Source organism: Pelodiscus sinensis, chromosome 2 (genome assembly GCF_052426305.1).
Source record: "Pelodiscus sinensis isolate ZL-2025 chromosome 2, ASM5242630v1, whole genome shotgun sequence".
NCBI classification, from domain to species: domain Eukaryota; kingdom Metazoa; phylum Chordata; order Testudines; family Trionychidae; genus Pelodiscus; species Pelodiscus sinensis.
The window spans coordinates 38,732,214-38,746,493 of NC_143053.1; the positions used below are offsets into that span (position 1 = coordinate 38,732,214).

The 14,280-nt window shown below is 48.5% G+C and overlaps 1 protein-coding gene across 5 annotated transcripts in view; it reads right to left on the reverse strand.

Annotated features, from left to right (window-relative positions):
* Positions 1-14,280, reverse strand: part of VPS13B (vacuolar protein sorting 13 homolog B) — a 1,005,617-nt gene that overhangs the window by 824,424 nt on the left and 166,913 nt on the right. The window contains exon 2 of one of the 5 annotated variants that reach the window (XM_075920306.2): positions 10,082-10,209. The exons of the other annotated variants lie outside the window; for them this stretch is intronic. Coding sequence (XP_075776421.2) covers positions 10,082-10,106 — 25 coding nt within the window. The 5' untranslated portion in view covers positions 10,107-10,209. The remainder of the gene's footprint in view (positions 1-10,081; positions 10,210-14,280) is intronic. 5 annotated transcript variants of the gene reach the window in all.

Below are 14,280 nucleotides of genomic sequence, written 5' to 3' on the forward strand. Positions count from 1 at the left end.
GTGGTTTCAATTTTTCTAAAATGCTGAGACTGAAGAGGAACCAGCTGAGAAGACTGAAGAGAAAGAAGTTACATGGTTACAGTCAAAAAGACCACTGTAGCATGAACCTGAGCCATGGAGAGGAAAAGCTATTACTAACCTGTTCCTTAACTGATGTTTTCAATGATATTCTGTACACTTGTCACTCTTAGTGTGTTTGTGCTCTGTGCACGACTAGAAAAAAATTACCTTCAGTAGTACCCTTTGCAGCAGCCTGAGTGCCTTCTGCTGCTGCACACTATGTGCAAGAATGAAGGATAGAGACACTCTGAACCCCCTCAGTTTCTTCTAGACAAATACTCCCATAAAGAGGAGTGAGGGGGCAGGTTGCGGAATAGACATGTGCAACTTATTTCCAACATCAACAGTTACAGATTAGTAAGCATTTTTTTCTTCAAATGATTGTGCATGTGCAGTTTGCTCTTGGAACTCTCAAGTAGTGAAATCAGGAAATAGGATTGAAGTCTATTTGAATAAGAACTGGAAGACAACTTGTCCAAATCTCTCATAGTCTTTACAATGGTGAGTGATGGCATAACAGAAAGCCCATATGTACACTTAAGACCTACTGGCTTTCCTAAAAATGTCTTGGATAAGCACTCGAGCAAGAAAGACCGCAGAGGTCACTTGCAATCCTGTCAAATGTGGTGTCACTCTGCTTAGTGATGTAACATTAGCCAAGCTGTAGCACAAATGAAAAATAAATCCATCCTAGATTAAATTCTTTAAGAAGATACTGAGAGCTCTTTTTCATCCTGTCTGTGACTGCCACAAACAGCTACACAGACAAGAGGAACTACTTGAACCTATTAGGGTAGAACGCCAATGGTCTCCTGATTATCAGAAATACGCAGCCCCTCCTCATCTTTATTTAAATAAGTTCTGGGGAAGACAAAGTATGTAAGTTGACTGGTTGATATACAGATTAGACACCAATATTGAAAAAAACGTCAGATGAGGACATAGGTAAACCTTGCATAGGGTTTGAGAAGAGAGTCTACATAGCTGGATAAACCCGTAGTGAGTGTGCCGATACCAGAGATGATGTAGACTCTCTTCTCAAACCCTACGCAACCAACATCCCCAGCTACCTCTGAGATACTACTGACTTCCTAAAGAAACTACAAAACATTGATAACCTCCCCAATAACACCATCCTTGCCACCATGGATGTAGAAGCTCTATACACCAACATTCCACATGAAGATGGATTACAAGCAATTAGAAACACTATCCCAGAGGACACCACGGCCAATCTGATAGCAGACCTATGTAACTTTGTTCTCACCCACAATTATTTCCAGTTTGAGAACATCTTATACCTCCAGATCAGCAGCACAGCCATGGGTACACGCATGGCCCCACAGTATGCTAATATCTTTATGCCTGACCTAGAACAACGTTTCCTCAACTCCCGTCCCCTTTCACACCTTCTCTACTTACGCTACATCGATGACATCTTTATGATTTGGACGCATGGCCAAGAAACACTGGAGACATTCCACAGAGATTTTAACAACCTACACCCCACCATCAACCTCAGGCTGGACCATTCTACACGAGAGATCCATTTCCTGCACACCACAGTACAAATCAACAATGGAAAATTAGACACCACTCTCTACAGAAAACCCACCGACTCATACAGTTACTTACATGCTTCCAGCTCCCATCCAAAACACACCATACGATCCATCATCTATAGCCAAGCCCTTCGATACAACCACATCTGACCTAATCCCATTGACAGACCAGAAACTTCAGGATCTCTACCAAGCATTTATAAACCTCAACTGCCCACCCGGAGAAATAAAAAAGCAAATTGGAAGAGCCAGACGAATATCTAGAAACCATCTACTTCGAGACAGACCCAAGAAAACAAACAATAGAACACCACTTGTCATCACCTACAGCCCCCAACTTAAACCTGTCCAACACATTATCAATAAACTACAGCCTATACTGGAACAGGATACTAAACTCCAAGAGGCTCTGGGAGACAGACCCATAGTCTCTTATAGACAACCACCTAACCTCAAGATGATTCTTACCAACAACCACAGGACATACCACACTAATACCAACCCTGGTACCTTCCCTTGCAACAAACCCCATTGCCAGCTTTGTCCACATATTCACTCTGCTGATACCATTATTGGACCCAACCAAGTGAGTTATAAGATCAAGAACACATATTCCTGCGCATCCAGAAATATAATTTATGCAATCATGTGCCGAAAATGTCCGTCTGCTATGTACATTGGACAAACGTCTCAGACACTTCGCCAAAGGATCAATGCCCACAAAACAGATATCAGACAAGATCACAAAGAAAAAACAGTTTCTTGCCATTTCAGCCAGAAAGGACATTGTCTCAACGACTTGATTACCTGCATCCTGTTTCAAAGACCTTTTAAAACTTCACTTCAAAGAGATCCTCTGAACTGTCATTCATGCTTAAATTCGACACTTTATGCTCAAATTTGAAAAAAGAAGCCAATTATCCTACCCATTACAAAGATAGCTTCCCCAATTATCACCTCTAATATCATTAGCTCACAGACATTTACCTCACCCCCTTCCCCCCTACCATCCCCCTTCTGTTCTGAAATTTGATTTGTCCTTTTCATATGTGTTTACTTTTTTTAATTGTATCCTTTGGTATATATGGTTGTGACAATTTTCTTCCACTATTTGATCTGAGGAAGTGGGTCTGGCCCATGAAAGCTCATTACCTATTAAACCATCTTGTTAGTCTTTAAAGTGCTAAACAGTACTGTTTTTTGTTTCAGCTGCACCAGACTGACACAGCTACATTTCTACCACTATTAATTAATAGCACATCCTCAACTTCTTTTGAATAAGACTCTTCTTGAGAGCCTACCTATAGAGCATCCAGGCTATTAAAGGTCTACAAGTTTGGATGGAATAAGCAATGATAATATTGAGAAATTAGGCATGGTTCCCCAGGAAGCATTATCAGAGCTTTCAACAAAAATGATAGGAGAGGCAAGAACCAGTGCTCCCACGCTCAAGCTGGGCCATATTTGTGTGACTGAAGCATGATCCTGTTTGATTTTTAATAACATTCTGAACAGTGGGATTGGTGAGAAAGCATACAGAAGCTTGCCTGTTCCAAGCCACAGAAAAGCATCCATGAGGATTGTGATTTTGCAGGGGGCGAGGGGAGAAGTACTAGCACTTACTGTTTTCTCTCTGCAAACAAATCTGCCTCTGCAAACCACCACAGATAGAAAATGTACCCACCTACATCTGTCTGCAGAGATCACTCATGCTCATGTGTAAATTATCTAGATAGATGGTCTGCAAGTTCATTCTGTAGTCCTGGAAGGTAATTGATGAAAACAGCAATGCAAAATCCCAGAGTTAGAGTACCTCTTGGCAGAGCAGGGATGAGCAGTCCCCTCTTTGCTTGTGGAGGTAAATCATTACCACTGTGTTATCTTTGAGAATGGAGCAGGCTTTCCTCTTGATATGAATTAAGAAAGACTGACACACAAGTTGACTAGTTCCCAACTCCCTGACAATTGTGTGTCCAGAGAAGTCCTTTGTGGGCCATTACTATTGCCTCTATAAAGAACCCAGATGAACCTCCAAACCTCCCACTGATCAATAATAGGGCATTATGGCTAATAGAAGCTGTGGGCTCAATGCCTGTAGATGAGGGGAAACACACGACTCCATGGAGCCATTGCTGTACATGCCAGCTGCTTTCAGGAGTGGTGCAGCCTGCCTTAACCCCACTGATCCACCATCCAGAAGCCGTCTCAATTAAATAGTGCCCAGTCAAACCCTGCTTCCGGAACTCTTGTCCCAACCCTGAACATCCTCCTGCACTCAACCTCCTGCCCCTTCCACCACATAAGTCCCCCTGTGCCCAAACTCCTTCCCAGAGCTTACACTGTGAACCCTCTCCTGGACCCCAATCTCCCACCCTGAGCTAAGCCTGGAGCCCCTCCCACACTCCCAAACCCTTAGCCAAAGACCAGAGCCTGCACCTCAACCACCTACCCCAGACTGGTGAAAGTGAGTGAGAATGGGGGAAGAAGGGAGATGGAGTGAGCAGGGTGAGGCCTCAGAGAAGGGAGGAGCAGGGGCAGAGGCTCAGAGAAGGGGTGGGAAGGAAGTGGGGCAAGAGTATTTGGGTTTAAGGTAGATCTTACACTGCACTTAAATTGAAAAAGTGATCGTGTGCTTAAAAAGGTTGGAGACCACTGGCCTAGAGGCAGGGCAATTTTGGATTTTGCAGAGGGCTGCAGATTCTTTAGGACCTTGTGGTGTTTTTCCTGTAATTTTTCTGATAAAACTACTTCCTGACTGATAGCTACTCTCTTAAATAGTTCCTGGAACTGTTTCAAGTTATCACTAGGTGCTGGAAGATTCGGAATAACTGCTTCATCAGGAGCGGAGGAAGAGTTATCATTGGGTGGTATGTCTGATTGCTGGACCATTGGTACAACCTAAATTTGCCCTTCCTCTAGGTCTGTGCCCTTGGATGGGAAACGCGATGAGTCTGAACATATAGAGGTCACATACCTCTGTGCAGGTGTAGAAGTGGCGCTGGAAGAATGATGAGGTGCCCCGTAGTGATATGGGGGCCATCGGCTATGGTGTCTGTCATAATAGTGCCATACCAGATGCCAGGGAAGATATTGATAATGAGGTAAGCTGTATGCCCCATACAGTGCATATGCTTTCTCTGGGGAGGAGTGATGAGAGGAGAACCTACTCCTTGAATCCCCTTGGTAGGCACTGATTTGAGACAAGGAGGGTGAACATGGCGAGCCCCTTATCGGTAATGGGGAATGAGAGTGGTGCCATGTCAAAGGCCGAGCAGGGGGCCCAGTTCTGGCCCTCCTGTCCTGTCTCGATAGTGCCTGTGCATTGGGGAATGGCTGTGGGATGATGCCCCGTGAGCCATTGATGAGTCCCCCAATACATGACCCCGAGGGATGAGGGGTATTGGAGAGCAGCTGGGACTAACCCTGTAACCTCCTGGCGTCTGTGGTAAAGATTGCATAGGGGGCTCATGTTGTGCTGAGGATACCCCGGGTGTCCTTGATGCCATTGGTGCCTCTGTTACGTCAGGGCACTTAGTAGGTGCCCTTTTAGATGCCTTGACAGGTGGTTTGACCACCTGTTTAGAACACGCTCTTGAGCCTGTCATAGAGGAGGCTCAAGATTTCCCCATGCCCGAGGTGCCCAATTCATTCCTTTTACTGATTCTTGTGGGGAGAAAGCAGGCTGGTGACGGTCTGGTTTCTGACTGTGCCATCTGAGGTTAAGAGCTGGAGGGGTTGTCCTGAGGGGATTTTGTGCTCGAGCCCTTATTGCCCCCTTTATAACTATGGGGGTGAGGGCTTTATCAATAGACAGCGTGTGGGCTGTGAGCTCTCTTTCCTTGTGAGTCCTTGCTGCCAGGCTGTGGCAGTGGACGCATTTTTGTTGTACATGTGTGTCCCCCAAACAGTGTATGCATTCGCTGTGGGCATCAGAGGCTGGCATAGGCTCCCGACATCTTCCACATTTCTTGTCCTTAGGCAAGATTGACATGTCTCCCAAAGTATACCACCTAAGTTGTGTAAACCAAGCTGCCTGCTTGGGTTATTAGTTGGTTTGTTCGTTAGGGTGTTTTGTTTTGTTTCAGTTTGACTTGGCTGCTGGGACTTGCTGCTGTGCAGCAGTGAGAGCTGCTAGTCGCTTTTGTTTGAATAAAGAGAGGACTATCTAAAGTACTCAATTTTTTCTCTGACTATCTAAAGCAGTGGTGCACAACCTTTTTTCATCTGCCATGGAGGCTGCCAGGCCCAGCCCCCAGCCAGATCTATGCGTCGCACTACAGGAGTGGAGGCCACTAACTGCTGGGCCCAGCCATGGGCCAGCCTTATATAAGTACCACGCCACGCGGCCACACCTAGCCCCCGTGCGGCCTCATCTAAGTGCCACGCTGCATGGCCACCAATGGCCAAATCTAAGCGCCACGACCCCCTGAGAAGACATCCATGGGTTGTGAACCACTGATCTAAAGTACTCAATTGGTTGTCAACTGCTTCTCTCCGATATGCAAAGCACCCTGAGGAAAGGGATGAGCTCCATCCCTTGCTGAGAGTGGTAAAGAAGGAACTGAGGGAAAAGTAGGCTGCGCACACTACTTCAAAGGCAGGAATGCTGCTCTCTGCTCGCGCATGCGATACCAACAGTGGAGAACCCAGAAGGACATCACTGGAAGAACTGAAATTTTTTTTTAAGATGTGTGTCCCCATGCGTATTCCACTTCAGATGCACTTATCCCCAATGTAACTTTGGTAGCACTGCCTGCTTGACCTGCACGTGCCCTTCACACATCCTCGAACCCTGAACCAAGATTAGGTAGGACTGTGAAGTCTAAACCCCCTCTGTTCACTCCCTACTGCAAAGTCCTCAAAGGACACGCCAAAGAAGGGGAGCAAGAGGGCAGATAGTAGAGCACCCTTCGCGGACAACAGTTTAAAAAGGGAGGCACACCATTAGCATTCCTATTTCTCCAACCTGTTCAGCAGAAGTAATAGCTACTAGAAAGCCTCATCTTCTACTATGAGTGAGTCTATCTGTTTGTTCAAGAATACTCCTATACAGTAAGAGATAGGACCCCCAAATTCAGTATATAGCTTACTCTTATCATAACTTGTCTTAAAGAAAGGTAAAGGTTTGGTTAGGGGTGGCTGGAAGCTCATTCTCCCATGAAGCATATGGGGATGCATAAAGCCATAAAGAAGAGAGAGAAAATCATCTGGCAAGTGAAAGGGGCTGGCTGGTACCCGCCCCCGCCCTTCCCTGTCTTGGAGTGCCACAGCCCTGAGTATATCCCTATCCCACAATGCCCTTTAGAGAGGGCAGGGGAGACTTCAGCTCCCCACCTCCCATTCATAAGGGAACATTACTGGCTGCTCCCCTTGGTCAGGAAGCAAGGGGAAAGTGCACAGTTCACTCCATTCCTCGATCTGGCTGAGGAGCACAGAGGGCAGATGATCCTGGACCTGCCTCAGCTGGGGGACATGCACCCCTCCCCCAGATGTGCCAGCAGCCATAAAGCAGCATGTCTCATCTGGCCCTAAGCTGCTGCAGTGGGATAGTATTCTCTCCCCTGGGAAGCCTGCATACTAAACCCCTCATCCCCAGCTCTACCCCAGAGCAATGGCTTAAATCAAGAAAAACAAAAATTTAATTAAGGACCCAAGCAATAGCAGGTAAATGTTCTAGTCATAGATAAATTAATGAGCGAAGAAGTAAACATTGGCTGTAAGGAACACTTTGTAAGGCAAAAGAGTGAAATTCCGAACTCGAGTGGGTTCCATAATTTGAAGGAAAAGGTTCCCCAATCTTCTGAGAAATGTCACTCAACCCTCTGCGTGACAACTGAGAATCCCTCAACTGAGCAATGAAAGGCTGTTATGGCCATTAGGTATACTCTGACGGAACCAATAGATAATTCCATCTTTTGAACTCCAGAAGGTAGTCCAAAATGGTCAAGAGAGACTACTGAGCAGGTGAAGAACATCTCTGAATCTACCAAATGCTGACTCTTTTCCACTTGTGAGGATAAAGTATCTAATGGACCTTTTTTTTTTAATCACTAATGCCTGTTGTATCGCCTCAGAACAGGAAGTCTCTAGTCCCGTAAGGTATGGGATAAAAGCCACACTTTAATCCCAACCTGAGGATTCTTTATCTCAAACATCTGATCAACAAGAGAGACTCCCCTTTATCAGAAAAAAAGGAGATATCTGAATTATGTAAATTCCTGTGGTGCCAGGAAAGTTTGAAGTACAGAGCCACTGCCACTGTTGTTACTGCAGACAAACTGTTCCAGCAGGTTTCTCCTGCTAGATATAGATGGTACAATCTCAGTGCCTCCTAAGGCATCCTCATCGTATGACAAGCATGGTGCTTTTCTGGTACTGAGAATGCTGGATGACAATACTGGTACCAAAAGCAACAAAGAATATGTGAGTACTGACTTCTTAGAAAAGAAGTGCTTAAGTTCCTGTGGTGCAATGCTCTGCTTCTGCAGTTCAATCTCAGTACTGAAGCATGTTTAGTGCCTTTATTCTTAGAAAAGACGTGAGGTTGGTAATAGTGGCACCTGACACCTCAACATGAGGATGTGAGATCTCTGAAATGGTCTTACTTGGAGAAGTCAGATTTCTTTAAAGTCAGAGTCTCTTAAAAAAAATGCTGAAGTCGGAGTCTCTTAAAAAAAAATGCTGTCTTATGGGTCTTCTCTAAAGAGTTACCATGAGCAGATCCAAGTGAATGAGCTGAAGAATGGGTATTCTGGTCACTGCCAGCTGATATCTGGTAAAGGCAGCAGCATGCTGGGTACAATTAGACTACATTCGTCTGTCGAAAGAAGATATGAAAATGCAGAGCCAATTTGCATATCTTCTTCCGATCGCGTTATCGGAAGTGGTTTTTTTTTTTTTTTTTTTTTTAAGTGAAAGCAGTTCAGATGGGGGGTTTTCAAAACAAACCCTTTTTTGAAAGATCCCTAAAATGAGGTGTACAGAGTTCTTTCGAAAAAGGGGGGTTCTTTTGGGAAAAACCCGTCTAAACTGCTTTCACTTTCAAAAAACTTCTTAACATGATCAGAAGATATGCAAAATAGCTCCAAATTTGCATATCTTCTTTCACCAGACTAATGCAGTCTAGATGTACTCTCTGGCCTGGACCTGAGTCCAGACAGAATTCTCCATCATTAAGAGTTTGAGTCTTATTTCAAATAGGGATGTGAACAACTAGTTGACTATCCGATAAGCAAATGCTTACTGAATAGTCAACACACTCATTAACTAGTCACTCCCTTCCCCCCATCTTGCTGCCTGTATCAGAAAGAGGCAGCAAGAAGGGATGCAAGAGAAGGGGGTGCTTCAAAGCAGCAGCGCCATGTGTAACCCAGGATCTGCTGGGGACTCCACCGCTGACTCTATGCTCTGAGGTGCTGCTGCTATAAAACACCGCGTGGAGTCTGACATTAAGAGAGGGTTAAGAGAGGTCTGATGTGAGGTCTCTGAAACCTAGTGCTGTTTGGGCATTGGTGTTCGGTATACCTCTGACTCTGAGGCCATTTTAGTCATGGTTTCGTGATGCCCGATGTTCCCAGTTTTTCCCCAACACTATCCAGCTTGAGGCCAGTAGTAGGGAATGGGCCGGTGAAGCTCTTTTGTGGGCAGGAGCCATGGTAGAAGAGGAAGCTCTCCGTTTTTCTTTTGTCAACACATAAGAGTCTGACTCTAAAGGCTGTAGGGCTTTGTCAAATAAAAACATCCTGAGCCTCCCTATCCTGCCATGCCCTCACGGTTAGTTTTGTGTAGTGAGGGCATTTTTGTGGCGCATCAGCTTTGCCCAAACATTTTATGCGGTCCGCGTGGCTACCCGAGGCTGGAAAATGGCTCTCGACATGTGGCACACTTTTTAAAACCTGGCAAGCCCGGCATGTTAAAGAGGGCTGTCGCCATGTTTTTAGAAGGGCACATGGTGTTTGTTTTTCTTCTTCGTTCTTGTCTTTTTTTTTTTTTTTTTTTTTTTGAGAAACCTCTAACAGGAAAAGAACCTGTTTTGTTTTGAAAGAAGCCAACTAACACTATAACTGTGAACAACAAATGAAAAACTGATTAAAGTAATAACTATATCTAACAGTAAAAGTGTATTTCTTGTCCAACTAGAATCATTGATAAGAAGAGTCTTTTTCCGTCTGCCACCTGGGGTGGCCAAGAAGAAACTGGAGGGAGCTGGACTGCGCGAGACATCAGAAGGGAGTGAGAATTGTGCACTGCTAATGGAAAACTCCGATCTGTGGCACCGGGATGACCCGACACCAGCAGTGGAGGACCCACAGGGACACTACTCGAAGAAGAACTCCATTTCTTAGCAAATTCTTTTGCTCTGGAACAGAATGAAAACTCCTCAAAATTAAACAGAACTCTAGACTCTGTTTTAATATTAAAGTCCATATAAATATTAGAAAATTGTACATCAGCAGCACCTTTTATCCATATTGTCCAGACCATGCACTGCCATACTCCTGTGTCCCGGCTTCTGACACATTATATATGCAAAGTTCAAAGTGTAACTCCAGCTGACTTCAAATGTAGCTGTGAGTGCTCAGTCTTTCTGAAAATCAGACATCCAGAAAATAAGGAACACATACTTCATGATTATTAAAAAAAATTCAACTTCAGTGACTTGCCTTCACATAGGAACACAATGGCAGAAGCACAGATAGAATGCAGTTCTGAGCAACATTCAACTACTTCAATCAAAACACCATCTTTTCTCTTACAGCAAGCCCCATGCCTCGTTCACTATATACATTTCAAATTCAGCAACAAATGAAGCACAGGTCCTAAAGAATACAATTTCTTTCATGATATAACTCTGATGCATTTCCCTGGACAGTTCCATTACCTGCATGGAATGACAGGAGTTTTGTGGAAAAAAGTAGTATATGATCATGAAATTAAAGAATCACTATGAGGCATATGAACAAGGGAATCCAACTGAGCTTGCACTTCCAACCTTAATTCAGTATCTCCTAAATTTTGAGTCCTTGACTTTGCAATCTTAACATTATTTTAATGTATGTTGATCTATGTCTGTGTGCATGCATGAGCAAGAAAGCAAACTGAAAAAACTAGATTTCATCATGTGGCATCAAAATGACACACTCATGGGTTGTAATCTTTAGATCCACCACACGACTTCTGCCACTTGAACTAAGGGTATGGCTACACTACAGCACTAATTCGAACTAAATTAATTTGAATAAGTTAATTCAAACTAAGCTAATTCGAATTAGTGCATCTAGAACCAAAAACTAATTTGAATTAGCGTTTTGCTAATTCGAACTAGCGCGTCCACACTGATTGGACGCTGGGTCGCATTTAAGGACAACTGAAACTGGTTCCGGCAGAGCATCAGGTCAGTAGTTGCTTTGTGTGGCTGCTGTCTGAAGCTATCTGAGGCTCATGCTTAAAGGGACCCCACTGGACAGCAGGTTCTCAGCTTTTCCGCTTGCTTGCCTACCTTGCCGAGGGACAGCAAAGCGTTTTTCTCTCCGCCTGCCTGTCAGTGCTTCCCTTTGGGGACGCCGCCACAGTTGGCACCATAGAGCCAGAGCTCACTCTGGTCATGCTGCTCCAGTTTTTGGACTTGCTGCTGCAAGCCTGCCAGCAATAGGTGGAGGCTGCCTTGCACCATCTGGTGCACGTCAGCCCCCTGTCTTCCCCCCCCCCCCCGGAGGTTGTGGAGGAGCGGCAGCAGCACCCAGATGCCAGCGTGCCACACTGCATCTGGCGTCTGGACACCAGCAGCGACTGGTGGGACCGCATCATCCTGGAGTGTGGGGAGACCAAAAGTGGACACAGAACTTCAGGATGAAGGACAACACCTTCCTGGAGCTCTGCGAGTGGCTCATCCCTGCTCTGTGGCAACGGGACACTCGCATGAGGCCCGCCATCCCCCTCCAGAAGCGGGTGGCCATCGCCCTGTGGAAGCTCTCCATGCCAGACAGCTACTGATCCGTCGGGAACCAGTTCAGCATGGGGAGATCCACCGTCGGAGCAGTGCTCATGCAGGTACAGCACCCACCGGTCACTGGGCCAGAGGGCGAGGGGCTACAAGGAGGGGATGGGCCGCCGCAGGGAAAATGGGTGGGGGGGCGCGCAAGAGGCAAAAGTGCCCTACACCAGAGGGTTCGGTCTGTCCCAGCCGTACTACACGCCGCCCACGGGGGTTGCTTCCAGGAGTGGGGCGCGGGGCAGTGCCAGGGAATGAACACTCCCAGCCACCCGGGCGCCCCAGTGATTCGCGGTTTGCTGTGTCTCTCTGCAGCTGGTCAAGGCCATCAACCGGGTGCTGCTCCGCAAGGTGGTCCGCCTCGCCGATCCGGACGCGGTCATCCATGGGTTCAGCACCCTTGGTTTCCCCAACTGAGGGGGGGCCATCGATGGGACGCACATCCTCATCCGTGCCCTGGAACACTAGGACTCCCAGTACATCAACCGCAAGAGGTACTTCTCCATCCTCCTGCAGGCCGTGTGTGACCACCGGGGCCAGTTCACAGACATTAATGTGGGCTGGTCCAGCAAGGCACACGACGCCAGGGTGTTCCGGAACTCTTCCATGTGCCAGAGGCTGCAGGCCGGGACCTTCTTCCCCGACTACCACATCAGGGTCGGGGACATGGACATGCCGGTGTGCCTGGTGGGGGATGCGGCCTATTCCCTACAGCCCTGGCTCATGAAGCCGTACACAGGGCACCTCAACCCCTCCCGGCAGGCCTTCAATGCCAGGCTGACCAGGGCCCGCATCGTGGTCGAGGGGGCCTTTGGCCAACTGAAAGCACGATTTAGGTGCCTCCTCACCCGCCTTGACCTCGCTGAGCACAATATCCCTCCCGTGGTGGCAGCATGTTGTGTGCTGCACAATTTTTGTGAACGGAAGTGGGAGGCTTTCCTGCAAGCCTGGATGGCTGAGGCTGACCTCATGGCTGGCCAGTACGTGCAGCCCCATAATGCCTCCGTCCGGGAGGCACAGCGGGGGGCCGTCCCGATCCGGGAAGCCCTGTGGGAGAGCTTCCAGGTGGAGGAGGATGACTGAACTCTCCCTGCATGACCCACTGGGGCCTTCTTCCACCCTACCCCCTTCCCCTTCTCAACCCCCCCTTCCTAATGTAAAATAAACACACCTGTTTTGCCAACAAAAATCTCTCTTTATTGTACATAACTGGGGTGAGGGAAGGAGGAGTGAGGGTGGGAGAAGGGACAGGGAAACCTGGGAGGAGGGAGCTGGAAGGGGAGGATGGGAAGGGAAAGCTCAGGATTAGGGGTCCTGCAGGCTCTCCCGTCTCGCAGCACTGCGGGTGCGGAGATGTCGGGGGGGAGTGGGTGTGGAGGGTGGGGCAGGAGGGATGGGGGGTGCAGAGGAAGTGGGAGAGGGAGCAGGAGTGGGAGGAGGAGCTAGAGCAGGGGCGGCCGCAGGGGCTGGAGCACGAGGAGGCAGGAACCTGTCCACCAACGTCTGGAGGTACCCTCTGAGGGCATGGCTCTGCTCCTCCAGCACCTCCAAGCTCCACTGCTGCAGTCGCAGGTCCTCCTGGACCCAGTGCTCCTGGATGCAGATCTGGTGCTCCAGTAGCCACAGGTGCTGCTGGTGGTAGTCCTCCAGGTTCATGGTGCACCTGCTGGCCTGGGTATGGGTGGCTGTTAAAGGCGGGGTGGTGCGCCCTGCAGTCCCAGGTGCTGCAGATGTGGTGAAACAAGAGCAGTGGTCAGTTCTCCCTGGGGACACGGTGGGTGAAACCCAGCCCCTCTCTGCAAGGCGAGATCAGCGTGTGAGGAACGGGCCAGGGCCCCTACATGACACCCAGCTGCTGCTTCATGGTGGACAAGGCCCAGAAGCAGTCCCTGGGCTCCCTCTCCCCCCACACCCTCCATACACATAAGGGGAGCATGTTGGCACTCACATGTGGAGCCCTCCCTTGCCTCGGACGACACAGGCGATGTGCTCTGTGGAGTGCCTTGAGGGTCCTGGGTCGGCTCCCTGCAGGCTCCTGGCTCTTGGCGCCCTCCTCCTCCGTATCCAGGACGGGTCCCTCTGCTCCGGGGTCGATCACCACCCGGTGGGCATGCACTGCTTCAGCCTCCAGGATGCAGTGCAGGGCCTCGTAATGGGGGCATGCCTCCGGGTCAGCCTCTGACTGGGAGGCCCTGGAGTAAGCCTGCCACAGGTCCTTAATTTTGCAGTGGACCTGCTCCCGGGTCCGCATGTGGCCTCTGGTGGCCAGGCTGTCAGCCATGTGGCTGTAGACGGCCGCGTTCCTGTGGCTAGTGAGGAGATCGTGGACGTTGGAGGACTCCCCCCAAAACCTCGATGAGGTCCACAATCTCCACTTTAGACCAGACAGGCGCCCGTCTCTTGCTGCCCCAGGCAGGCTCCTGTGAGCCGCCAGACTGGTCCTGGGAAGAGGCGGAGGGCTGGGTGGTAGCGGGTGGCTGGCTCATCCCGTGCCAAGTGTGGGGTCTGCTGGCTGGGTGCTGGCAGGCTTGCAACTGGCACAAGCACTGTAGCCAGACCGTGCCCCTTTAAGGGCTCCGGGGCCAGGAGGGGGGCAGAAGAGTTTCCCTGGTTGTGCCCAGAGTGACCACCAGGGCAAGCTGGGAAGGGCTAGCCTCCAACTAGTTC